This window comes from Thunnus thynnus, chromosome 17, assembly GCF_963924715.1.
Source record: "Thunnus thynnus chromosome 17, fThuThy2.1, whole genome shotgun sequence".
In the NCBI taxonomy this organism is placed as follows: Eukaryota; Metazoa; Chordata; class Actinopteri; order Scombriformes; family Scombridae; genus Thunnus; species Thunnus thynnus.
In genome coordinates, this window is record NC_089533.1 from 13,225,818 (window position 1) to 13,252,075 (window position 26,258).

Genomic DNA, 26,258 nt, shown 5'->3' on the forward strand with positions numbered 1-26,258 from the left:
GCCGATGCGTTTAGAACCCAGCTGGTCTAATGGAAACATGCTTGTCCCCAGTGAGAGAGAGTGTAGAGAGATACTTCTCATCAAGGCTGCCTCGCTGCAAGTCTGTGCCTGTTAAGGCAAAACAACCAGCACTAAAAAAGAACCAGACCACTGAGACTTCATTTTATATATACCTCTCTTCCAGTGTTCTGAATGTAGTGAAGCCCAATCTGATCATGAAGCTACCGCTCTTTTCCACTGAGGATTATGTCTTTTTATACCGTCTCTCTTTCCATACCTTTGCATCATGCTGTAGCAACAGATGCTGAAAAAGTGCAGCCAGGTCAGATGGTCAGCCACTTTGTATTCAACGATATGATGCAATGATGGAAGATTTTACAGCTTTGGGATCCTTTCAGATTGATTGTGTAAGATACAGACATCAGCACTAAAGAGAAGAAAATAAATAGGATGTGTAAGTGTGTAAGGCGGATGATAGAGTGTCACCATGACGTTTGCTGGTGTACAGTATGTTGAGGATTAAGTTACACACTGGAAAAGCGAAGAGGGTCTTTCTTTCCAATCATATGATTCACTTGCAGGAATAGAGCCAGCCAGCCAGTCCTCCTCCCGAGGCCTTACAAGATTCATTGGGGAGTGATTAGTGTCCATGTACCCTAACATGCCCCATCATTCACCTCTTTTTTTTTTTTTTTTTAAGCGATGGAAAGTAATCGTCTCTCATGAATGGAATGATGTATTGTTCCTGAAATAGTATTGGCAAAAAAGTATTTGACTTTTGCCCAGCTTATTTCCAAGTCTGCCAATATTTAAATGACACAAATAATCCTTGTTTCTGGTAAAGGGATGATCTTGTATGTGCTCTGTTTCCTTTTCAGCATTCTTTCAAAACAATGCACAGCCACTGGATTATGTGCATGTGCACACAGCCGCAGCATTGGCAAGACCATGATTTTAGCTATAATTCTGGTCTGTCACTATCTTTATTTCACTGTCACCTGTGTAATACTTACTGTCTTGATATCAGCAACTTGACTCTTAAATGCCAGGTCCTCAAGCTGCTTGCCGAGTGTTGTACACGACGAGGAAAGTCAAGAGATCAGAATGCAACATTGATTACTTGAGCCCACAGGTGTAACACTGAGCCCTCTCTTTGGTGCGACGACGTCCTTAAGTGGCGTGACGCTCCTCTCCTGTTACCTGTTCCTCTCATTGGACATGGAAAACTTCCCTTGTTTTCAGTGCTCTACTAGAGTAGAGATGGCTTCCATTACACTTGTGGTTCTAGTACATTGCTTTAATTAGACCATATTGGAGAATCAGTCTTTTCCTTTGGCACCATGCCAGGAGAGATACTGTATGTGTTTACTATTCCAGAGGTGTACAAACATGTCACTCTTGTATATTACAGTAGCTGCTATTTTAAGGCATTGACTTAATATTGCGGAGCATCAGATTGCCTTTAAGCTGATAAGGCTGATAATAATAATGCTGTGTTTTTTTGATCATTACCCTTGGAAGAAAATTGCCCATCCTGTCAACCTTGACCTGTTGTTTCTCTCTCTCTCTCTCTTTCTCTCTCTCTCTCTCTCCATCCCCTCAAGGAGTTTCTAATCAGAAGTCACATGTCATCTCCTGGAGAGCTTCTGCTTTATTGTTTTCCTTATGGCGGACCTACTTAAACCGGGCATAAGCCACCTCTGTAATCTCAGGCGGGACAGGAGAGAAAATTGTGTTGTGACGTAAGGAATAATCTTCTTGTTGGGAGAAATTGGACTCTGGGCAGAATGAAGAAATCACTTGTTATTTTTAGAACAGAGTAGCTGTTTGTTTATTAACGGTTAAAACGATATTTAAATAGAAAAACCCAGTCAAACTTACACTGTAAATGAAATTATTTACTCAAGGCTAGTTGTCAAAGTCATTCATTTTGAATCATCCTCTATCACCCTCCTTCTTGGATTCTCTGTTTGAGGTTTTGAAAGTGATATATACAACTCATGATGTAATTTCGCAGTGGGACATCCTGGACCCCATCTCTGCCTGTTCATTCTGGGTCTCAGGTAGTTTGCACCATGGGAAACTCAGCATCAGCATCCTGCAGCCGGATGGCAGAAAGGCCACTGTCGCAGTATACATCCACCCATGAGGTCTGACGCCTAGGAGATAATCTCACCTAGAAAAGGGAGAAGATGATATCGACCATCTGCTTCATCTGGAGGGGATTTGATTGGCTTGCCGCAGCAGAGTGGAGCAGTGGGGATGATTAGGTCTCCCTGGTGTTCCATTGCACTGGGTGCCAGGCTCAATGTCACCACTGATTGGATCCTCTAATCTTGTTCTGTGTGAATTAAATCTAAAGTGGGGAGGAGGATGCCTTCTGCCCTGATTTTGTTTGTGTGAGTGTGTGTGTGTGTGTGTGTGTGTGTGTGTGTGTGTGTATTACTGTTATTCCTGCTTCCTGTCTCTCATGATTAACAGGTACAGTATGAGAACTACCCTGGCTCTGGACAGTGATTTGTATCTTTGATACCATTTCTACCTGAAATGTCTATCTGTTAACAGCCATTCAGTGTGATGGCAAATGGCAAATGCAGCTTCAAAACTGCATCAAAGATCCAATCCAAGTGCTCAAAGATGCATTTCTCGTGATAACAATATACATTAAATCCCATGGGGAGACTTCGTGATAAATAAGTAATGAGGGTTTTGATAATGAAAAATTGTCTGTCATCATCTCAACAACTACTGGATGGGTTGCCATTAAAGTTTTTACACACATTCATGGTCTCCAGACACTGAATCCCACTGATTTTAGTGAGCTTCCGACACCATTAGGTCGTGGTTGCCACATATATTCAAGTTCCCTTGAGAATAAATCCTAACAATATTGGTGACCCCCTGACTTTTCCTGTAGTGCCACCAGCAGGTCAAAGTTTTCACTCTTTCACGAAAATATCCCAACATCTACTTAATGGATTGGCAGCTAATTTTGTACAGATATGCATAGACAGACAGACAATGCATTTTAATGACTGTAGTGATCCCCTAACTTTTCTTGTAGCAGTACCATGACATTTTAATTTTAGTTTTTCATTGATGTATCTCCACAACTATTGGATGAATTGTTCTGACATCCACAGTCCCCAGATGATGATGATGAGTTTTTTTTAAAACTTTGATCCCTTGACATTTCATCTAGCACCCATCTAACACCATCATCAGATGTGTCCAATATTTTTGCCATTAGGTTCAGCTGTACTTTGTGTTTAGGGCTACTTAGCATATGTTAGCGTGCTAACACGCTGCTTTCAGCTAACTCTGATACAAGATATGATACATGACAACATACAAATAATGTATTACAGAAAAATGAAATTAAAGCAGTCACAGTTGCAGCTGTCAGAGATATATTGAGGAACAAATTAGGCAGGAAGGATGTGAATTTCCTATTTGCTTGCCAATATGTGTGCTAAAAATAATCAAACATTTGACACTACCATCATCCATACGCAAACATGACCAATAATGCTATCTTTGGAGACTTAACAAACAGCAATAGTTTGATTCCACAGTTCTCTCTCTATGTCACTCCATCAAACCTCCAGAGGGATCTGGAACTGACGTTGCTGGTTGCCCAGATATTGTCATAGTAACCCCTGGCTGTAGGCCTTTATTGGCTCTTTTAGGTGCAGATGCTGCTTCGTCCTGAGGGGCTGATGTGCCACACATTCAGCAGAGAGATGTCAGCTCCATTCACAAAAACAGGTTTACAACATGGAGTGAGCAGCTTTGAACATGGAGCCAGCAGCAGTGCAGGTTACAGAAACGGGCAGGTGGTCAAAATGAATCCCAAAGGAAGGCTGGAAATATGTGGGTAGGAAAAGTGAATGGATTACTATCCCCTTGCCTGACAGTTGTCACAGCAGTGTCCAAACTCCCTGGTGTGTGTGTGTGTAACTGTGTGTAGTTTATAGTAATTTAAAGATTTAATCTTTGGGGAACATAAGAAAATATACTTTGATTATGTTACATCCAGCATAGTTTGGCTACGTGGCTGACATCAACAGATATAAATAAGCATTGTACTAACTGGGACTTAAGGGGCAGTTGGTGGTCCTAAGTGTATGAACATGCTGGCTGTAGAGACCAGTTTGGTGGTAACCTTTATCACTGAATGGCTGGACACAGTTCAGATGTATCTGTCTCTCCTCAGCTGTCCTCATAAACAAGCCCTTCTCAAGTATCCCCTGTCCTTTAAATTATCCATCCATGAAATAAACCAACGTTCATGAAAGGCTGTCTTTATATTCATATTTGATTTGATTATATTTGATTTTATTATAGTCCTCCATAGTTGCACTGTGTTATATTTCAATCTCAGCTCAGAGGGAGTAATTTGTTTCAACTCTTATCTGCAGGTGGATCCACATTGCCAGCAGGGCTTGTCATGATGGAAGCAGGCATCATAAATGGAGTTCAGGGAGGCTTTGTGTTCGGTGTTGTGGTTCACTTGCTGATGCACCTCCATTATAGGCAACAAAAGTGCGACACCACTGAGTGCCAAATCCTCTCAGTACAAGGTGCTTCTGGTCAAGAGCCAACAATGAACATAAAGTAGGTATCGCTTTGTTTCCTGGCTCTGGATGTCAGTGTCAAGGTCAGGGCAGCCAGAGCCAGTGGATAAAGGTCAGCAGCATGAATAGACAAGTAGTTACTGACAGAGATTTCAAAACTGTCAATGTTTTCTACTCCAATGACAATGGGCAGATAAGATCAGACAATGACATAATCTTAGATATGTTTGCATGAAGATGGCAAAACATGAATAAAGTCATGCAATGAACAAAAGCTGCCATGTGCTGAATGTCTCTTTGTTGCTGCCTGTGTCAGTGGACACACCCACGCTGAATAAATATACATATTGTCTTTCAGCAGGCTTTGGAGAATGGAAAAAGCCTGAATCCTGTCCAACATATTGTACCTGCTGGATTCTCCTATTCCTCCCCTGAGTGTCATGAGACACTCAGCTGTCAAAGATAGAGCCAAAATGAGTGTCAGCAGGTGTGTGTGTGTGTGTGTGTGTGTGTTTGTGTGTGCACATGTGTAAGTTTATCATAGTTCAAAAATCTGAAACTATAATTAGAAGGATGCAGAGAAAAACAAGCAAGCAAAACAGACCAAGAAAGCGACAATAGAGTGTTTATAAAGAGGGTAAAATTGCAATCAGTTTATCCAGAGTTCTGTGAAATCTGGAATGAAATACTAGCAAATTATATGACTATAAGAGCGAGACACATTCCTCAACATCAAATTAGTTTGGATTTTTCTATGTCCATGTTAAAACAACTAAAGTGGCAGATAAAATGAATAAAAACTACTAAATTAAAACAAGTACACCTCATTTGACAGTAAAAAGAATTGGAATACCCCAGTATGACGAGAGGTGACAGATCACAGCAGGGGTTTCACTGACACTAGCCAGGAATCCCCTACACACACAAACACACACACACGCACACACCCACACAGACACGCACATCAACAGAAGGTTCTGGCAAGTGTATCAGCTGTTGACTGATAGGAGAAACACATTTGTCTGTGATCTGACACTCCAGCTCTGTTTTAAGTGAACTGTAAACCTTTATGGGTGTGACCAAAATGTCTGAGTGTATTCTGAAATCTCAGACATGCAAATTAGGCTTCATCAGGTTTACAACAAAAAACAAGAAGAATATTTTCCAGTTTCCTTTAAATGGCTTTGACATGCAATAAAAAAAAAAGTTTTTATTTGCAAAAACTCATCAAAAATGCATATACGAATCTCCCCGATCATCTTAACTGCAGTACTCTATACTTCACCAGTGTATGCTTTCGTTCATTGCCACTACCACTCCTTGAAGCATGTTGGCAACTGCATTGGGGTCGCATTTCTTTGCTAAGTGGGTAAGCATCTCTGCAGCAGTAGCATCAGGAAGGAAGGATGGCAACATGATCACCCTCAAAGTTGCAAGTTTAAAGACGACAGGTGAGTATCAGCATTTTGCCCCCAGACTGACTGACTGACTTACTGGCTGCAGCAGACAGCATACACACTGGAGGTCTTATGCAATTGCCATGTCATCAGCATTATGTAATTACTTAATTTAATCTCATTGCACTCAAGGAAGATATATTGTTTTTCTTTTCATGCCAGCTGAAGTGCAAAACTTAAAATCATGCAGCAGATGACAATTCTGAAAATTGGAATTAGAAGTAACTTCTAATTCCTAAAATACAGTGGCATTCCCTGCCAAAGTGACCTGACTGTATCAGATCACAGGCTTCACCAGGCTGTTAATTACAGCCTCGCCATGAAGAGACACACATTGCATGAGTTATGTGCTTGTCAAAACCAAAGTCAAAGCTCCCATCAAGCACATCGCTCGGACTTGGATTGGCTTTCATCCACAGTGAAAAGTTTGCCATCTGCAGTTTCTGTCCCACTTCCAGACTTGTTGAGGCAATAAGTCATTTTGACTGAATGGTTACAATTTGTGAACGTCACGGCTACTTCAGTTTTACTTTACTGCCAAGATTATCACACCACATTCTCGGAAGTTACAAAATATGGAGTAGCTGAGTGTAACACAGACGTCACGTCCGATGGCTGTAAACCAAGACTGTGATGATGGACTAAACCTGTGTTTTGTTCATTTCAGCAATAAACTGTATTGCTGCACTGCATTTTGATCATTTTTAAACATTTGGCACTGCAGATACTTACTTCTACTTGACATTCTCAAATCTGTCTCACATAAGTAGACGCATACTTCTTCATAATTAAGAGAAGAATCATCATTACATAAATTATTCTGATTCCTGAATCCTGTTAATATGGATGACGCCTGCTGACCTGAGCAACACGCACGAGACATGAATTTAGGCCAAATACACACAGTTTATTTATAAAGTAAGTGTGAACATGGCCCACATAAGATCAGGAACAGAGAATTTTCCTGATATAAAGCCTTTTCTAAATAATGTTCTGGAAAGACTTTGTCCAGACTGCACTACACTTCCTCCTAAGTGATAAATATGCCTGTGATTTTAACACTTGCTAAAATAATGTGTATAAACTTTCTCTAAGTGACAGTTGCTGAGATTAACCAGGGGTGTTTCTAAGCTTTCACAAGGGGTAACAGGAGGACAAATGTAACACTTCCACTGGTCATACCTTTCTGTTTTATTGGTTCATACTGAGGTCTGGGAGCATGGAGTATGTCTAGTGGCCTTTTTGTGGACAAAATGGAGCAAAAAACATGAAAAAATGATGATGGGTGTGAACTTGATTCCTCTCCCTCTTCTACTTTTACACAGAGATACTTAGTGTGGAAAAGCATCATCCTTAAGGGACAACTTCATTTGTAGAGAGTGCTGCACTATCACAGATTCTTTCCTGCCTTATCTGAAACCATCAGCTTATTTAGCATTAAACAGATAAGTCACACACTATAAGTCATGACTGCCTTACTCTGCTGATTAATTGTTTATGTTTATGTTCACCCATCTAATCTGAAGGTCAAGCTGATGTTGATAAGCCGGTTCAGGGGAATTCGCCAGAGAGACGTCACCAGCAGCATCGACAGGGCCACTCTGGCCAACGCTGGCTGTCAATTTTTTTCAAACAGTACATCCTGCACGGACTGAACAGCCACCATCCGTTCGGTTAAATCAGTCATCACAGAGCTTTCACAGGTTTAGCTGTGACATTGCTGAAGTCAAGAGGATTCTTTCAAAAGGAGGCTGGAAATAAATCATCGAAATGTTCCATGTAACAAACCTCGCTGCAAGAGAGTCATCTTGAATCAGAAAAACTTGATCATCTTATACAGTTAAGTCAATGTGAGACTGACTTGGTGAGAATTAATTAAAATGTCTTTTCTAAATGGAATAGGGACAGTCCCCATTTTCATTCCAAGCTGATCTTTGTGGCAGTTTCATTGGCTAATGTGGAAAAAGCCCCGAGGCAGCACCAACTTCCTATGTAGAACCAAATCAAATCGGCTCACCGCCTCCCTCTGGACGTGTCGGATCAATAGATCCCCCGACTACGTCTCATGCTGGGGATGGAAATTAACTAAATTTGCTGACAAATGTGTCATGCTGCGCAGGTTCATCTATGATACAACCATATCGATCACATCATATGCTGAATAACATTTTATGCATGTTTATGTTAGATTAGAGGAGTTGGCAGATGGTCACAATGCTGGCTGCACTTCCCCTCTGGAGTATTGGTTTGTTATGCAATAACAAGTGAGTCCACATGGTCTTGTAAACAGATCACCATCAAATAATATGTCATTTTTATTGAAAATCTCTGAAACATGTGAGCAAATCTGGATAAAAAAAAACAGTAGATCAGGAAAGAATTAGGGGTAATCATCATTCAAACTTTTTGGCTTAGGGTTAGGGTTAGGGTTAGGGTTAGTCTATACCCCTGCTAATTTTACACTTTAACACCATTCCTAAAGATGACCTGTGGTGCAGAAGTACCCTCTTTTATACAGTTAACTGAAGGTGATTGAGCAGGATGAGCGTTTTTTCCATCGCTGTCACTGAAAATGACTTCCAGTGGAGTAGACTGATATAGCATGAGGTCTCTGTAGGTTTGCACGGAACTGGAGTGAGTCAGTTCGGTGAATTATAGTAAATGATGGTGTGAGCTCTGACAGCTAGCAGCCTGGAATTTGGGTCACAGCTCCAAATTAGAGGAGCAGCATGTGTGTCCACAGCTAAAACTGTCAAGCAGGCCCCCAGATGTCACACATTTTGGGTCAAAATGCAAATCCTTGTAACAGTAAAATGCAGGTGCATCTCTTAGCTCTTGTACATATAAAAGATTGGAACTATTTACAAAAGGTCATAAACGCCCAGAATATCTAGTTGAAATGTGTTGTTTACAAACAATGCATCAACTTCATAATGATTTTTACACTTTTATTGAAAAAAGGACATAAACAGTTTTCAACAACTGCAATATCAATATTCAGTATTTGCATTATAATTTACAAAAGATTTTTAAAAAAAACCTGTACAGTCTCTGGTTTGTGCAGGAAATTGGGAAGACCCTGGTAGAAAAATAAAGACCTAAAACAGGAGAAGTGTCAAAGTGAGAACAGATAAAATGTTACGTATAGATTTCCCTACCAGAGAAGCAGCACAGTGTTCTGGCTTCCACTGACCTTATCCAAGCATGAATGTGTCAATACAAACAATACACAATAACACCCCAAGTGATTATTTAAAAAGAAAAAAAAAAAGAAAATCAATAAAGCTCCATCTTGTGTAAGACTGAAGTCAAGTGCTGTTCAGGATTTGTGTTTAGAACTGAAGTATTAACTAGCAGACCTGAATCTAGTTTTAATAAGACAAAGCAAGGGCCCATTCAGAAATGACAAATAACTTCACATGACCCGCAGTGGTGAAGCGACAGGGTTAACTAGGATGTGTCCAAATTTTGCACGACTGCCATGCCAAGAACACTGATCTTAATATAAAGTAGACTACGTCAAAAGCAACTCAAATAACGTACCATACTTCAGTGTGTCAACAGCCAACCACTGTTAGATGAGGAAAAGTTCAGGTTTCAAATCAACATCAATTAACAGATGAGAGTTACAGTTGCCTCTTACTGTATATATATGTACACATTTGGCTTTGGGTAATAAAGCTGTTATGAGGGGCATGGGGGGGTGGGGGGGAGGGGGTCTCTGGTGAGGAAGAAAGTGCACTAAAGCTTCGGAAAACACACTGACAGACTCATGCTTGTCTACATCTAGAAATAACATTATAGGCTGCATTAGCAAATCTCCAAATGGATACTTTAAAAGACAAATAATACATTTTGGCTCCTAGATTTCTCTCTAAACATACAATATGTAACTTAGCAGCACTTATCATCAACATTCATAACCTCGGCTCAGGGTCGAGTTTCCTGTCACAGTCTACCACTGAATTGAACCGTATTGCACATTAGAACATGAAGACTTGTGAGAAGTGGCAGTGTTCGGCACAGCAAATCACCTCCAATTGCTTCTTCCTGTGACATCTAATGCAGTGTGTGCTCAGTCGAAGCCAAACCTCCTGAGTGCCTCCGCCGGGACTGAGACTTTTGCTAAGGCACACGTTGCAAAAGATGCTACTGGGTGAGACAAGATGATAAGAGCATAACGTACTCGTGCTCGTAACCTGTGCAAGACATCTCTTTCCTGCCTCACGCCATGAGAGCAACACCTAAACCGCCACACTGAAGAAGATTATAAATATACTTTGCTATGAGACCAGCTCATTAACAAACAGTAGCCTTTCTGGCGCAGGTGGTTTAATGGGTTAAAAATGTGATTAGTAGCCTTTAAAACAAGATTGTTGAGCTTTAAATGATTTTAAAAATCTCAGAACTTAAAGTTCAATTAAAAATGTTTTAATTGAAATTAAATATATTAAATTATTTTTGCCAGTCACAACTTCATGTGACATTTTGGCCACAAGTGGTTGAAATGAAATTACACACTCAACACTCTTTTCATCAAAAATAATTATCTATGCAAAATGCTCCAACTGGGTATTGCACTGTTGCACTAGAATAAGTTAGAAATTAGATTTTCTTAAGCAAACATTGAATTTTTTTTTATCCAAATGGCTTTCTACTAACATATTTTGACTTCAGAAGTGCAGTATACTCAGAAACAGACTGCACACTGAGTGCAAGTGAAGGCATCTAACCCATTTTATCCCTCTAGCCCTGTTGCAACCAGTTAATTTATCACCACCGTCACCATAAACAACATTAACATGTTTGGATTTCCATGGTGTCTTGTGCGTGAGCTTCTGCATAGAGAATTTCATACTCAACTCACAGTCTTTTACAAACCGTCATGCAATATCATCAAAAGCAATCAGGAACAAAGTTCAAGCAAATTTTAACATACCCTGTGGTAGTATTTAACCCTTCAACATCCCCTGTAGTCATATTTCTGATTCTGCTGTCAAAGGCCTTGATTCTAAAGGCAAAGAGTCCAGATTGTGTTCAGAGTCTGAAACTACATCTGTGTTTGTGTCTTCAAGTGCACCAACCTCCACACTCCTCATCTCCCTGTTTTCATCCTCCTCGAACTCCTCCTCCATCTCTACTTTTTCAAGAGCCACTTCGTTCTCATAACAAAAGGAGTTCCTCGAGCTGGAGGCGTTGGACTTCTTCTCTGCTAGTTCCCTGGCGCTACAGTGGGGTGTGCTGGGCACCTCGTAGGTGTTGTCAAAGCGAGAGTAGTCCACTTTGTAGTAGTTCTTTTCTTCGAAGAGCACCGGCTCAAAGCGGTGGCCCCAGAGGATCTCGCTGGCCACATAGGAGCTCCGACATTGAGTAGTCATGGCTGTGGCCTCGACCATGCCCTCAAGAATCACTACAATCTCAAATTCTGACGACTCCAACTCCTGTTTGCTCATCTCAAAGAATGGGCTGTCCTCATCAATCTCATGCACAATGGTGATTGGAGACACCAGGAAGATTCTGTCAATGCCGCTATCGAAGCCTACGTCGATGTCTACCTGATCTAGAGGGATGAACTCTCCCTCTGCAGTGGTGCGAGACTTGAGGAGCTGGGCCCTAACATGGGCCTCCACCAGGTGACTCTTCCTCAGGTTTCCCACGCGCCACATCAGGCACAGTTTGCCGTCCCTCATGGCCACTGTAGCAAAGTGGCTGAACACAAGGGTCTCATTCCTCTTTTTGGGCTTGGCCATCTTGGCCATGACAGCACCGATGATGAAAGCATCAATGATGCATCCCACAATGCTTTGGAAGACGACCATAAAGACAGCAACGGGGCACTCCTCTGTCACATAGCGATACCCATAGCCAATAGTGGTTTGGGTCTCCACCGAGAACAAGAAGGCAGCAGTAAAGCTGTCCACATTGGAAACACACATTTGAGTCTCATTCTCCAAGTCCCCATAAGAGAGGGCCACTAGCCAGAAGACGAGGCCAAAAAACAACCATGACAGCAGGAAGGAAAGGCAGAAGATGAGCAGCATCCAACGCCAGCGAATGTCCACACAGGTGGTGAAGATATCTGCCAGGTACCGCTGGCCTTTCTCACTCATATTGATAAACTGCACATTGCAGTGACCATCCTTCCTGACAAAGCGGCTCTGATGTTGGTGCTCTGTGTGCACCTTATTAACATTGCCGTTTCCGTAGCCATTCGGGACGGCAATAGTGGCCAGCTTCATGCCATCTTCCTCAGAGGACACAATGCTGTAACGGTGACTTCGCACACTCCCCATCACTTCCGCCTGGGAGGGCTGGGCCGATTCTGCTTTGGAAAACAGTCTAAGTTTTTGGTAGAAGCGTTGGAGAAACAGTTTTGAATGATCCCGGGGACAAAGTCAAGCAGAAATAATGGACAACAGGAGTAGATCCTGAGGGGAACAGGGGAGACTGCGCTTCTGCAGGCGTGTGCACCTTTGGTGAGGGCAGGTCACTCCTCTCTGATGGCTGTTTTGGACCTCATCAGTGAAGTGGGCTGTGGAAATTGCAGAGAGAAAAACAGTTTTAAAGTAATTGGCAGGAACCAGAGCAAAGATCAGTGCATGTGGGTGTGTGGTTACCTGCTGTTTAAATAATGCAGTGTACACTCCAAGTTAGCGGCACTATTCTTGCATACATAGACAGTATAAAGCATTGTATGTACTGCAGTCAGAAAGCACAAGGAATGCATTGTGCATGCATTATCAGTAGTAGATTAAAAATATTATCTAAGCACTCAGATAGCTGACAAAGAGGGAAAGGATGTTTACCCTGCTTAATGTAAGTATTAATTAGGCAGGTCAATCCATGGGGAGCAGAGTCAAATTACAGATCAAGTTCATGTTAATCCAGCGAGTGGCTGGAACAAAGATACTATACATGTAGCAGCTCTTTGCAGACATATTGACATAAATGAGAAAGAAAATTATATGACATGCATTGAAAAATCAATTTACAGCATGTTCACTTTTACATTTCTTGCTACTTCATCTTAGTTATTGAAGTGTGCTCAGTTACAATAACAAATGTGCACAAGAATTTCCATAACTAATTCACAACTACATTCTCACCACTAAATGATGTAACAAGATTTAATGAACCACGCAGCTATTCAGAGAGGATGGGTCACTTTCTCTGAAAGCAACAGTAACCTTGCATCATATGTAATAGAGCAACAAGGACAGCTAAATTAGAAAAGCTATTGACTTGGTGTTTGTGTGGCCTGAAAGGTCCATTAAAATGCAACACCACAGGCTACAAAAGGCCACAGTTGGCCAGACATGCTCTGCTAGTGCCAAAATCACTTCCAACCTCCACTTTTTAAACTATCTTGTCTGTGTATGTCACTATTGTGTCAGAGTGAGAAGGTCCATAAAGAACATGTTGGAAGTATGAAATAAAGCCTGGTGGCATTTTAAGTGAATATGTTGAAAACGTAATTGTTCATGTTTTGTTGATTTAGTTAAAAAGTGAAACTTTTTGTCAGCATAGGTCAGTTTTATTCCACTATCTAATTTTGTAACTATTTAACTTTTCTGAAAGTGATCAAATGTCAGCTGGGATAAAATATGCAAGACCTGGCCCTAAATCCCCCTGCATCATCTTTGTTTTTTTCAACTAATGATGTCACTGCTGGGTTGACTCAAAATAGCAACCTGTCACGCACACTGTTGGGAATAAGGGGCTTAAAACATCCCATAGAATTTAAAATAATACGTTTCAACGGATCCCAGACTACGTCAAACTTCTTCATGACTTTTCAAAGGAAGTCATCTTTTGGTTTTACCAAGTATTCTATGTTATTTTGGTGCCCAAATAACATAAACACCAGCCTGCTAAAAGTCTTCAGACATGATTGGAGAGAGTCTGACAGAAAGACAGTTGAGAGGGCATTTCTAGGATACTGTAGTCTGAGTCAGTGGAAAGTCAACAGAGCATACATTTTTAACATGGGTGACCCCCTATGGGAGTCAAACCCCCTAACTTTGACAGAGAAAGAGAGCATTAAAAAGTCTCTCTCTGTCTGTCATTACAACTGTCACTGTTTATACCTTTCACTATATCACATCACTTATTGCTGCAGGTCGGTACATGGTGACAGACCAAGGCTTCCAGAGGCTGCACAACCTGTGACTGTTTGTTTTACATGTGTTCTCAATTAGAGCCAACAGCTGAGGCAGATGGAAACTGGTTACATAAAGCTGCTCTATTTTTTTTATTACACAAATCAATAACTATAGCCAATCATTCAGCAGATGCTCTCTTTTGTTATAAGCTCTGCCAACATATATTATGTTAGAATAAAAAACAATTTCTAAGTTTTGCAGCAGTTTCACACATTTGTATTGATTTTGTTTATTATTATTGTTATTATTTTTTACACTAAAGGCTTCAGCAAAGTATAACAAAATTCAGCTCCTGCACAGACATCATGAGTTACATCGAGGACAGGGGCAATGCAGGAGATCATCCAGTCTACATCCTGCAATCTCTAATGGTAGACTTATTAAAAACAGCGGCGTCCAGTAATTATAATAATAAGATTAATGCTAAATAATACTATTAATTTTAAAAGCATTTTTATGAAACATGGATTTCTCAGGACTGAATCATTTTCATACTGCAGGCATCAGTCTGTGCAAGATTGCACCTCAATTATTGTAAACCGAAAGTTAGCTGTATTTCCCACGCTACATCACTCCCACAGAGAGAGACAAATGTTTTTCCGCTTATTACACCTACCTGTTGGTCCATGCACTGCAAATCTGCCGTTTTCTTGTTGTAATAAGTCCCATATGCGCCACATACGCAGACTGCATCCCTTTTATTCTCACTGCTCTTTTATTGTGCTCACCTAGTTTCCCGTCCGGCGCTGTAAATTCTGCCATAACCCTCTCCAACAGTACTGAAGAAGATGTTTGTCGTCGCAAAGACGGACTTTAAAAACACGTGTGCCTGTCCCCGCCCCCATCGCGTTGACGGCCAATAGAAAGCTGCAGCGCCTGTTTGAGGCTCTGAGCCCACAAGATTTTTTTTTAAGTGGAAGACAAGGGGGGTGAAAAAAATGTACGTTGCAGACTTGAAGTTCAAAGTGGAAAAAGAAGCGTGACTCGAGCGTGAAAACATGACAGGGTTGCAACAAAATTTCATGGGATGTGACATTGAAATTAATGAACTATAATTGGGGTTTAATGTTAGGAAACTTCATGTTTTTCCCCTTTCTGTGGAATAATAAGTAGTATGTTTGATTGTGAAATCTGTGACTTTCCACGATAATCACCATTGCTGGAGTAATATTGAGTGTACTCGGTGAACACAAGGTGGTGGTGTAGAGCTACTAGAAGGACTAAACTCACAAGCACTGGCATCATGTACAATAATTGGTATTATTACTATAATTCATGTAAAAAAATATATTAGAAAGTAACTAAAGGACAGTTTTACAAGGAAATTTCAGTTTTATTTGACTTACATTTATTCATATAAAGCATAAAAACATAATAACAAAAAAAACATCCTTACATGAACAGTCCATGCATTGTAATGTATTGGCTACACTGGTTTCTCTGGTTGTTTAACCTACAAAGAGGTTTGGTGCATCACCTCTCCAGTAATGTCAGGTGTCACTGCACAGTTGCCTCCGTTTCTCTTGACTGATGGTGAGTGTGCACGGTGGGACTGACTCCTGCCTTCTGGATGTCTCCCCCTGTCATACTGCTCTGCACTCATCAGGGGCACCGGCACCCACGTGGTCTCATTGAACAGAGCGTAGTCCACCATGAAATGCTTCTTGCCCAGTTTCAGCATGTCCTGGAAACGTTGCCCCCAGCGGATGTCTGCCGATGTGTAGGAGGTACGTGTCTGGTGGAGCATACCAGTTGAGTCACCAGTGTAGGTGAAAGACACGACCAGTTCAAAGTCGTCCACCAGCAGGTCGTCCAGGCCCAGGCTGTAGAGGGGGCTGCTAGGTTCCAGCTTGTGAATAATTGTTGCTGGTGTGGCGAGGACAATGTCCCGGTTCTGGATGTCCAGGTCCTGGGATGATATCACAACAGTGCCCAGAGGCGCCCTCACAAAGCGGACTAACTGGGCCCTGGCTACACCCTCCAGGATGTGATTACCTCTGAAGTCCCCAAGGCGCCATGACAAACTCAAAACCCCATCTCGCAGGTTGACCACTGCACAGTTGCTAAAGCCCACTGTCTGAGCTCTCTTACGAGCAGATGCCATTTTAGCCACAATAATACCAATGATAATGGTGTCAAGGAGGCAGCTGAATACACTTTGAACTGTCAGTGCAATAATAGCCGCAATACAGTTCTCAGTCATCCCCCTGAAGCCATAGCCAATAGTTGCCTGGCTCTCCATTGAGAACATAAAGGCTCCAGTGAAGTCATGCACATTGGCCACACAGGGTTTATCCATATCTTCAGTGTCTCCATGTACATATGCAATAAGCCAATAACAGAGACCAAAAAAGAGCCAAGAGAGAATGTAAGACAGGGAAAAGATGAGGAACATCACCCTCCAGCGGATCTCCACAAGAGTAGTGAAGATATCCATCAGGTATGGGCTCCAGTCTCCTGGGGCCTTCTGAAACAGCACAGGGAACCTGCCATCTTTCTGCATGTAGCGCAGCCGCTTGCCCTCATTTTGGCTGCCAAGTGTGTGGATTGTAGTGTGAGTTTCAATGATGACCTGATCACTCCTCCGTGTGCTCATTTTGACCAGCACTACCTTTCGCTCTCCTGTAGAAAGACAGAGAAAATGCAGATTAGTATTGTACTTTCAAAGGCACATCACTAAAAGTTGACTCACATGGAAAGATGTACTCATGGGCAGGAGGGATAACATTTTACTCATTACAAGTGAGTAAAATGTAAAAGGCTCTCGGACTGTTTGTTAAGCTGAATTCTTCATGTTTGAGCAGGCAGCCTAGGTCACTCTGTGCCTCCGGCTATCAGCAGCAAATGACTTGAGTTATGCCGAGCTCTGGGTGTGAAAAAAATGTACACCAAGAGCACAAGTTTCTCTTTGGTTGATTATTTACCAGAAGTTCCATTACAGTCTGGATGACGTCCAAATCGGTTTGTGCGAGAAGATGTCTACAAAACTTAAATATCTCCATATAATCAAATGTAATTGTGCAGAGGATTTTTTCCCCATTCTGCTTGTAACATTAAAAAAATCTCCAACACCAAATGAGAGCTATTAAACAGTTTGACATTCAGTGTGGAAGTATTACATATATAACAGCTGTCATTATAAAGACTAATTCAAGTGAATTTGATATAATTTATTTCATTTCAAGTGATGTGGTAGACCAGAATGTGAAATAATGTGCAACAGTTGTGCTTCAGTTTGTGACATATTTAAAGTTAATCCTTATTTACAAACATACATTTATTGATATGCTACAACTATATGTGACCTGTTGAGGTCAAATTAATAATAGCTGGACTTCTAGCATTTTTTATTGATTTATTTAACTTTCTCCCAGCACTACCTGCTGTTTTATCTTTTATCTAAACCATGTACTTTTAGGGTCATCCTGGTTTTAAAAGTTTTGCCTGTACAGCCATCTAAACCTTGTTCCCCTTCTTGTTCATGTGGCTGCTGAAGCTTGATTTTCAGTTTGTGTGCATGTCACAGGTGCTGCACTGAACTTTATTGGGATTTTCACCCATTTTCCCACAGGTTTCAACAAGCTAACAAGCTGATAGCTTTATTATGTCGCTGAATACAGAGTAATTTTATCAAATGTAATACATTTCATATGTTAAAACAAACATTTTTATACTCATTTCATTCACTGGCCCCATAAAAAGGGTTTTTGGTGCTGTTTAGTATTTGGTGTCATTAACCCCAGGTCATAAGTATTTAGTGCAGTTAAGTATTTGTAGCCTTTGACATATCTAAAAACAATGTTTTGTAGGGCAACATCTGGGTATGCTTTCCCCATATCAGGGACAGGGAAATCTATTTTCACAGAGGGAGAACCTCTTTTTAATCAGTTTGGCTTATCTCTTTAGTTTTAAGTTTTGGCAAAGTCTGTTGACTTCCCAGATGTGATGCAGAACAAAAGCAAACAGGGAACAGTCAGCAACCCTTTAACAACAGTCATACATTGAAGTTTTTATTTGATAAATAAAATAAATTAAACAAGCATACTTGTCATGAATGTGTTTGTATCATCTATGTCTTTACTCCTTGAGTCTGAAGAAAGCCTGTCCCGCTTAATTAAGCGCAACCCTGACCTCAGTGTGCTGCAGTTATTAATCTATTGTTCTCCCCATGAGGGTAAATTATTATCCTCCAGCCGCCTTTAACAGCTCTCACCTCCAAATGTTACTGCAGATGTCAAACTTTAACCACACAACCTATTTGTCATTGAGATACAGTGTAAAATAAACTCAAGTCAGTATGTTTTTATCATTTTTATACACTGTACTTAACTAAACACAGTAATCTGGCGGCTGCTTGAGCTGTCACAGATGAAAGACACGCTATCAAGTTTATGTTTAAGTGCAGAATGCTGAGTAACTTCTCTCACTGATCAATACATTTTTCAAGCCATATCCCTCCTTACCAGAATCTGTCAGACTTTTATCTCAAGTTTTTATTGCTTAATTGAATCACCTGCGAACATGCAGCTGATGATTATCTCAGTTTATGATGAATGACTTCCCGAAAGTCCTAAGTTTACACCTACACTGTTGTAATTGTGTAGCCAAACTATTGCACGTCTCAGCTGTGGTGTTTGTGCAGTATTGCAATGTGCAGTTTTTAAAAACACAGTGTTTCCTGTTAGTAAGATGAATGTCAATCCAAATGAGCTTTGAACGTAGTTTTAATGGGCTCCTGTTGGTGGGTGAACAGTAACTGAACACATAAGTAAACAAAAACACTCAACACTCACAAAGTGAAAAAGTCAAAGATTATGACTTTTTCACCTCGGTAGCTATTGCATGAGCTACCGAGGAGCCAAACTGCTGAAAAAACTTCTAGTTATACAAGTTTTCAACTGCATTATATTAAATGCTCAAAAGATTCATAAAACAAAATTTTAAATTTTAAACAGATTTTAATGAATTATCTCTAGTATTGTACAACTACTTACTATAATTATAACATTTCTTTTGCATTGACTATGATGCAGCAGTAATTTCACACCAAGTTGTAACAGTATTTGATAAATACTGTAGAAAAGAGGAAAATGCATAGACAAAAACAAGTTACTACAACAACGTGTCAAATAAAATACCTATAAACAATTAAATGACATATGCTGCAGTGCCATGGGTTTCAGTCAGTTGCAGCCTGATTTCTACACAGCAATCATTGAGGCCATGGACAAGGACAAGAACAGGTTACAGGACAATCAGGTCTGTGGAAAAGGCCACTAGGGCCCACCCACCCGCCCACCTGCCCTCCAGCACTTAAATGATTCAGAGTTGCAAAACGAGCAGGAAACATTGTTGAGGTATGTTATTTATAATCTTATTCTGTGACAACTTTACCAAGGTTATATAGCCATTGTATGTATGTTTACTATACCTCACTAAATTTATATTTTATATATATTGACCCTTTTTTTCCTTTTTTGAATCTTTCTGTAAGACACTTAATGTGAGTACATGCACACTGCACACTGGAGCAATAATCTTGAGTGTGAATTTTAAATGAAATGTCATCATTCTTATAGAATTTGCTTCTTTTTCTCAGTTTTTTTCCTCATATTTCACCCGTATTGTTTCCAGCTCCAGGGATTGTTTTGTATACACTGGGGATCTTATACTCTTCTATATGTCCTTAAAGTTCTATTTATTTCCATTTCTCATTTCACTTAGTACAGTTGTACTGAAATGTGGTGTCTCCCCCATTTTTATCATGAATTTTTCTGCAAATAGTAAAACACTTGATCCCATGCATAATATCCATACAATTCTATAAAATATATAATCAGTTCATTGCATTACGTAAAAATTGCTGTCACGTGTGTTTGTCAATAAGGAGTTTATTTAAGATTTGAAAATAATATTGCAAATTTTTATAATTTGATGGCACTTTTTCTGGCTAGTTTAACACTAGTAAGATATTGAAGCTATTACTGTGTATTATTTGTTATTATTCACCTGCAGTTGTATTTAATTTGCAATTATTTAAAAGCAGTCTGGTAAAATTTTTGACTCACTATCCTTACCATGTATTAGCTAGTACTGGTTCAAAATTTTAACACTCTGCTATTCTTCATAGTAAAATAAAGATATATACTTTTTCTCTTCAGCTTAGAAATTGGGATCTTTTTGGAACTGATACAAAGCACAGAGTATGTAAACATCAAACTTACTTGCAGAGAAGAAATTAGAGTTTGTCAGGTGTCAGATAAGCCCATCAGTTCTGCCAAGCATTAGGCGATGTGTTGCCACAGCCAAAGTAACCTCTGAGTTCAGCTGCTTGCAGAGTGTGACAGTGTTAGGGGACGTCCTGGTCCTGAAACAAAGTCCCATTTTGTTCCGATATCACAGCAATCACTTCCCTCTGACACCTTATTGGACAATCAGGAAGAATTTATGACCTATGGAATATTTTAAAGGTTCCTCAGGAGAAAAACATCAAATGTCCTTGACCTGTTTGCTTCAGGATGATGACACATAATTGCATCCTTTTAAAAGTCTTTCACACAATAATAAAGGCAGGGATTCTATTTGTAGGTTTTTAAACAGGTTATTTTGCAGCTATGTATATTTCAGTCATTTCTCTTTGGATTTCCATGATTCATTAGACAGAAAGTTAACCTTTGATCCATCAGGTGGAGTGCTGTCATTGGTACAAGGATTTTCTTTGTCTCAATTGTCCTCAATTGGGTTCTGATAAGACAAGAGAGATCACAACTGAACCGCTGGGACAAACTGACTTTTAAAACCACATTTATTGCAGTCATAACAGCATTCAGAGCTGTTATAAAGAGGTCAACAACACCAAAACAACCTTATTTGTATGGTTAAAAATAGAACATAACCCCCACTTCCTTCTCAAACCTACCTGATTCAATGTGTATTGATTTTTTTAAGATGATGTGCAAAGACACATTCCTCTGAGAGATAACCTGGAAAGAACAGTTCATCAGTCTGTCATTTCCAGGCAGTAACTTTATAATGACAAACTGAAAACACGAGCAAAACCACAATAACATTACTTACTTTACTGCAGTACATACCCATAAACCATGAAAGTGCAGAACAGTAGATTGATTGATTGCTTGATTTAAAGTGTCCTGCACCACATGATGCTTACAAGATGTCAGACATCCGACATGGTTACAAACAAATCATGATGTACGGATCCAAAATTTCACAAGGCAATATTTCAAGCTATCCAATTTACATAAGAGATATGTTAAATTTGAATAATGCTCTGTCTTCGCTGATGCTAGCCAAATAGCCAAATAGGCCAATATATAATGACACATGAGTCATGAGTCATATAAAGTTCATGAGTTTTTTTTTGTTTTTTTTAAGTATTTAGCAGAAAATCTTGAATGGAGAAATATGTGCAACAGTAACATATGGCAACATTTATCATAATCATCATTATGGGGACAGGATTTCCCAGGATTAAGCACTGCTCGGAAAGTGCTCATAATGAACTTTATGTGGTGGGAGGACATACATTTGAAATTGTCAGCCAAGTATGCAGAGATGTGTTTTGAATCTGGGTGTCAGACAAAGAAGAGAGGCAATAGTGTAGTATTGTCTTCAGGAAACCTGAAATAGATAGGAAAAGATCCATGTTGTTGGTACTGAGGATGAGGTTGAGAACACAGCAGCAAACAGGATGAAGGCCTTGAATACAGGGATTAAAGCAAGAAAAGATTTGTGAGCCTGAAAAGTTGTCCAGGACGAAATGTGTATAATGTATTGAATTAAGTTAAATTATATGAATTTAAAACTGTTCTATGCCTGAAATCAGGCCTGGTGCCTGAGAGCTCTAACCCCTGTGAATATGGCCTGATCAGTGTGGAAATCTTCTGAAATAGATGAAATAGTCCTTTATCTGACATATTGGAGACCAGAAAGTGATAAGTTTAGCTGTGATTGATGATGATCTGGTCAATCAGGCATGAAATGTGTGAAATGTGAAATGTGAAATGTGAAATGTTCAAGTTAAAGTACCTGTTTCTCAGTGCACTAATGCTCCAGAGTTTGAAAATAATTTCAAAATTTTCCCTTTTTTTGTGATGCACTTGACTTTATTTGGAGACATATGAACAAGTCCAAATACAGAGCAATCTGATTGAAGTATCTGTCCAATTCTATCTATATTTTTTCCCAATTTTCAACATCTATTGATCATTTTTGACCAGTCCACCATACATAATACATTTTTTTACATTTGACATCATTACTTTGGCTGTGCAATCTGACTTATAGAAGGGTTTGCCAATTAGCATTATATAACTTAATAAGCATGTGTGCCAAATTTTCAAAAGGGAAAGACAACAATCATCCAGCTGTCACCACAAAGAAGTGTGTTTAATGGTTGTTCTGTGAGAAGACACGGCTTTGCCGGACCACAGCGAAACCACAGCGGTCTCAAGTCTTTGTCATTCCTCTATGACTGGGAGTCCTGGCTCCATCAGGTAAACTCATGTCTCCATTATTGGCTGCTTCAGTCTGCTCACTGTTTTCTATGACAGCTACAATCCTTTTGTAATGCAGAGCAGCGTAGGCAGGTGTAATGACAAACAGCAGCTGGAGCTACTTGTATCTGCTGGCAGGTAAACAGACAGTGGGACTAATTGCACTTGTGTTCTGACTGTTTACACAGGATCACTATCACACAGCGGTATTCTTACAGACTATTATGGGAGAGTCATGTTGTCTTGTAGCGTGCCTGCATGGGGTGATGGATGTTGTAAATATGTGGTTTCACGTCACACACAAGCCTATTTAAGTGCATGTCAGGCAAAAGGAAGCTAAGAGAGGAGAGCTGTCAGTCAATCTGCAGTTATTAGTCATTTATCGAGTTTAATAATCTGATTCCTGCAGTGATGCTTTCAGATATGTTGAGATTTCTTAATCAGAGTTTGTGGAAGGATGTCTTTTTACTGACTTTACTTGCAGTAGGTAAGTGTAAATTCTCACAAAATTATTTTTTAAAGACGTAGTAGGCTGGAAGATTAGTTTCTAAAAAGCTTTAAAACTCTGGTTCACATTTATTTCTCATTTTAGGATGTGGATATGCCAAGTCCAACTGCACGACACGGCGATGTCTGGCTGAAATGCTGATCAATAGAAACTATTCATCTCAGCCACAGTATGAAAACTGCACCCAAATAATACATGTGCCGTTTATTGAGTATCAAACTCTGTCTGTTGTAAGTATGGTCTTATATATTTTATAGTGGAGCTGAAGTTTTTCTTCTTGTAGATCTTGTTATAAGTACAGAAGAAATTGAGAATTTTAATTGTACCACTTTTTTAGTGGGTTTCTTTCAGCGTTTCATATGTTTATTTATGTTCGAGTTTCTTGGCAGAAAATATGCTCATGGAAACTTGCTGATCATTTATTGAGAATGACTTTCCATCATGTGAAATGCTTATCTTATTATTGCTTATCTTATCTTATTTGTATTTATTATTTTTTCTTTAACAGGACACAAAACATCTCCGCTTAATTACTCGTCTCCTAGCCAGAATTGTAAGTCTCAAGATACTTTCAAATTAACAAAAAGTGAAAAACAGTCAATCACATTAATGTTGATTATAACCACAGGTATGGAGAGATCCTGCGCTGAAATGGGACACATCAGTTTACCGATATGATCAGGTGGTCCTGCCAGTAGATAAAGTCTGGACCCCAGAGCTCCATGTGACAAATGGGTAAGTCCATCACATCACAGAAGAGACTCAAACTAGTCAAGTTATCCCTAAATCATTTCTTGGACTTCTTTATGTTTATCTGTAACATCTGGTTTCTTTCATGTGTGAGTAAAGAATAGTAACAACTATGAAGCACAGTTCCCATGATCTGCTGGCGTACAGTAACGGCACCGTGAAGCACACAGTGATCATAAATGCAGAGGTGAACTGCGAAGTCAACCTATTCAACTACCCATTTGCTGCTGATGAATGCCCCGTCGCCATCCAGGCCTGGTCCACTGACGGTGAGCTCAGAAATTCACTGCATGTAATATTCTTTCAAAGCTTTGGAGCAAAGTGGGTGACAATTTTCTGATTTTGCATATTTTAATCATTTTACACGTCTCTGTTCATTGTGAAGACTCCTCTGCTCTTCTTACTCTTTACAGTTATGCTTTTAAAAATCTGCTTTATCTTTTGGATGATATTCCAACTATTTTAGCATTGTCATAACAATCAATCATTCGGTGTCAAAAGAGAATAAATGCACATCATTCTGTGCAGTTTTACCCTTTTTGCACTAAATTTAATCTAATTGTTTTCTGCCGACAACCATTTAAAACCATTCTGTCCTTCTGATGTGAATTCAGAGCAAACAAAATGTAAAGGTCCTTCATTTTATGTCAGGATGTGGTACAGAGCTGGTATTGGGTGATGTGAGGATGGTGGACAGCACCCATGGAGACTGGAAAACTGACTTTGTGTCCCTTCAGAAAAAAAGAAATGACCGCAATTACATCATGGTAAGTTCATAAAGTTAAGGATTCTCATCTGTAATTAATGTTTCCTGCTATAATGTTATTAATCTCAAGTTTTTTAACCACTTAAAAACCAGCCGTTGACCTGATCTTGCACTTTTCATTTGTTTGATGATGTGTTCTTCTAACTGAAATCTTGCCAAATAAACAGCACAACTTCAACTGAAGATATTTCTAGCACAGCTACAGTTAGAAATTTTAAAAACAATGAAAAAAAAAGAGTTTTTTAAGAACCTACTATAGCCATGAAACTGTCTGCCATTCTCCTCAGGTGGGATTGAGCATCAAATATGTGAACCCCTTCATAACTTTAATGCTGCCCAGTATCTTGATCATTTTGGCCGATGTGGTCAGCTTCGCCCTGCCACTGGGAGGCGGTGAGCGTAACTCTTTCAAGGTCACTCTGGTGCTCAGCTTCACCATGTTCCTCATCATCCTCAACAATCAGCTCCCCGGAGACAGCTACTGCAGCCCCATCATCCGTCAGTCATCTCGCATGCATGTCACAAACACACTCAAAGTTTGACTCTGAACTGAATATGAATCACTAACCATCTGTCTTCGCTGCAGGACACCACTTCTGTATTTGTCTGATCTTCTTGGTGTTGAGCATGTTGGTGTCCCTGGTGCTTACACGGGTAGCCAAAGATGGAAGCCTCATTTTCTGCTGCTGGTCCAAAGGGTCAGTCCTTGGAAACACAGGAGACAAGGAAGAGAAAGAGGATGAGGGTGAGGAAGACATGATTGTTAAACAACTGCTATACTTCTGATAAAGAGCTGCATAGAGTGTCTTAAGTGTTGATTTTTGAGAAACAAAACACATTCCACCTCTCCTTATTGTCACTTCTATCCTTACAGAAGCCAAAGATGATGTTAGTGTCGCTCAGCTCAGTGCCTCAGACAGTCAAATGCTCAGAAAGGCGATCAACTTCCTGGAAAATCTTGAAACCAAGGAACTGGAACAGGAGAAATGTCAGAAGCTTGCCAACACACTGGACAAGATCTTTTTCTGGTTCTATTTCATTTTTTGCGTTATATACTTTAGTGTCATGATTTGTTTGATGGTAAGTTATAGATGTGAAGTTGACCATTTTGATTTCTGGTACTAAAAATAATTGACTTACTCTCCGGATACTGCATGTCATTACTCACAATATATTACTTGGACTAAGCTGCTCTCATGGTTTACTGTTACATTTATTTATCCTCACATTCACTATAATATGTCAAAAATCATTGCATCATTCCTCCATTATGATTTGTGCCTGCATAGCCCTTATTTGGATGTTTGTTAAAAAATGTGTTAGTATATTTCTGAAAATCAAATAAAGAAATTTCATTTTTCACTCCTGAACTTATTTATTCCAATTGAGTCACATATACAAATTATATAATAAATTTCACCTGGGCATTTGCGCACATGACAAAATGTCACATCTACACAAATATTATATATTATATATATTAGATCCAATAAAAAAAAAACATAAAGGTGTACAAAATGAT

At 39.8% G+C, this 26,258-nt stretch overlaps 3 protein-coding genes across 4 annotated transcripts; 1 reads left to right on the top strand and 2 right to left on the bottom strand.

Moving 5' to 3' along the window:
- Window positions 1-8,968: 8,968 nt before the first annotated feature.
- On the bottom strand, window positions 8,969-15,003 carry LOC137167961 (inward rectifier potassium channel 2-like). Of its 2 annotated transcripts, none has more exons than XM_067570327.1 (2): window positions 14,813-15,003; window positions 8,969-12,566 (listed from the first exon to the last, which is right to left on the bottom strand). In XM_067570327.1, the coding sequence occupies exon 2, from the start codon at window positions 12,325-12,327 to the stop codon at window positions 11,011-11,013; it is 1,317 nt and encodes a 438-aa protein (XP_067426428.1). In that variant the 5' UTR covers window positions 12,328-12,566; window positions 14,813-15,003; the 3' UTR covers window positions 8,969-11,010. The 2 variants fall into 2 exon arrangements, with proteins under 2 accessions (XP_067426428.1, XP_067426429.1); XM_067570328.1 differs by having other exon boundaries at window positions 14,925-15,002.
- A 527-nt stretch (window positions 15,004-15,530) lies between these two features.
- LOC137201183 (inward rectifier potassium channel 16-like) lies at window positions 15,531-20,801 on the bottom strand. The gene is made up of 2 exons (XM_067616101.1): window positions 20,421-20,801; window positions 15,531-16,818 (listed from the first exon to the last, which is right to left on the bottom strand). The coding sequence occupies exon 2, from the start codon at window positions 16,790-16,792 to the stop codon at window positions 15,650-15,652; it is 1,143 nt and encodes a 380-aa protein (XP_067472202.1). The 5' UTR covers window positions 16,793-16,818; window positions 20,421-20,801; the 3' UTR covers window positions 15,531-15,649.
- Window positions 20,802-22,262: 1,461 nt separating this feature from the next.
- On the top strand, window positions 22,263-26,018 carry LOC137201386 (5-hydroxytryptamine receptor 3A-like). The gene is made up of 9 exons (XM_067616421.1): window positions 22,263-23,199; window positions 23,305-23,450; window positions 23,729-23,773; window positions 23,849-23,955; window positions 24,070-24,239; window positions 24,622-24,737; window positions 25,024-25,234; window positions 25,323-25,481; window positions 25,611-26,018. The coding sequence occupies exons 1-9, from the start codon at window positions 23,124-23,126 to the stop codon at window positions 25,859-25,861; spliced, it is 1,281 nt and encodes a 426-aa protein (XP_067472522.1). The 5' UTR covers window positions 22,263-23,123; the 3' UTR covers window positions 25,862-26,018.
- The last annotated feature ends 240 nt before the right edge of the window (window positions 26,019-26,258 follow it).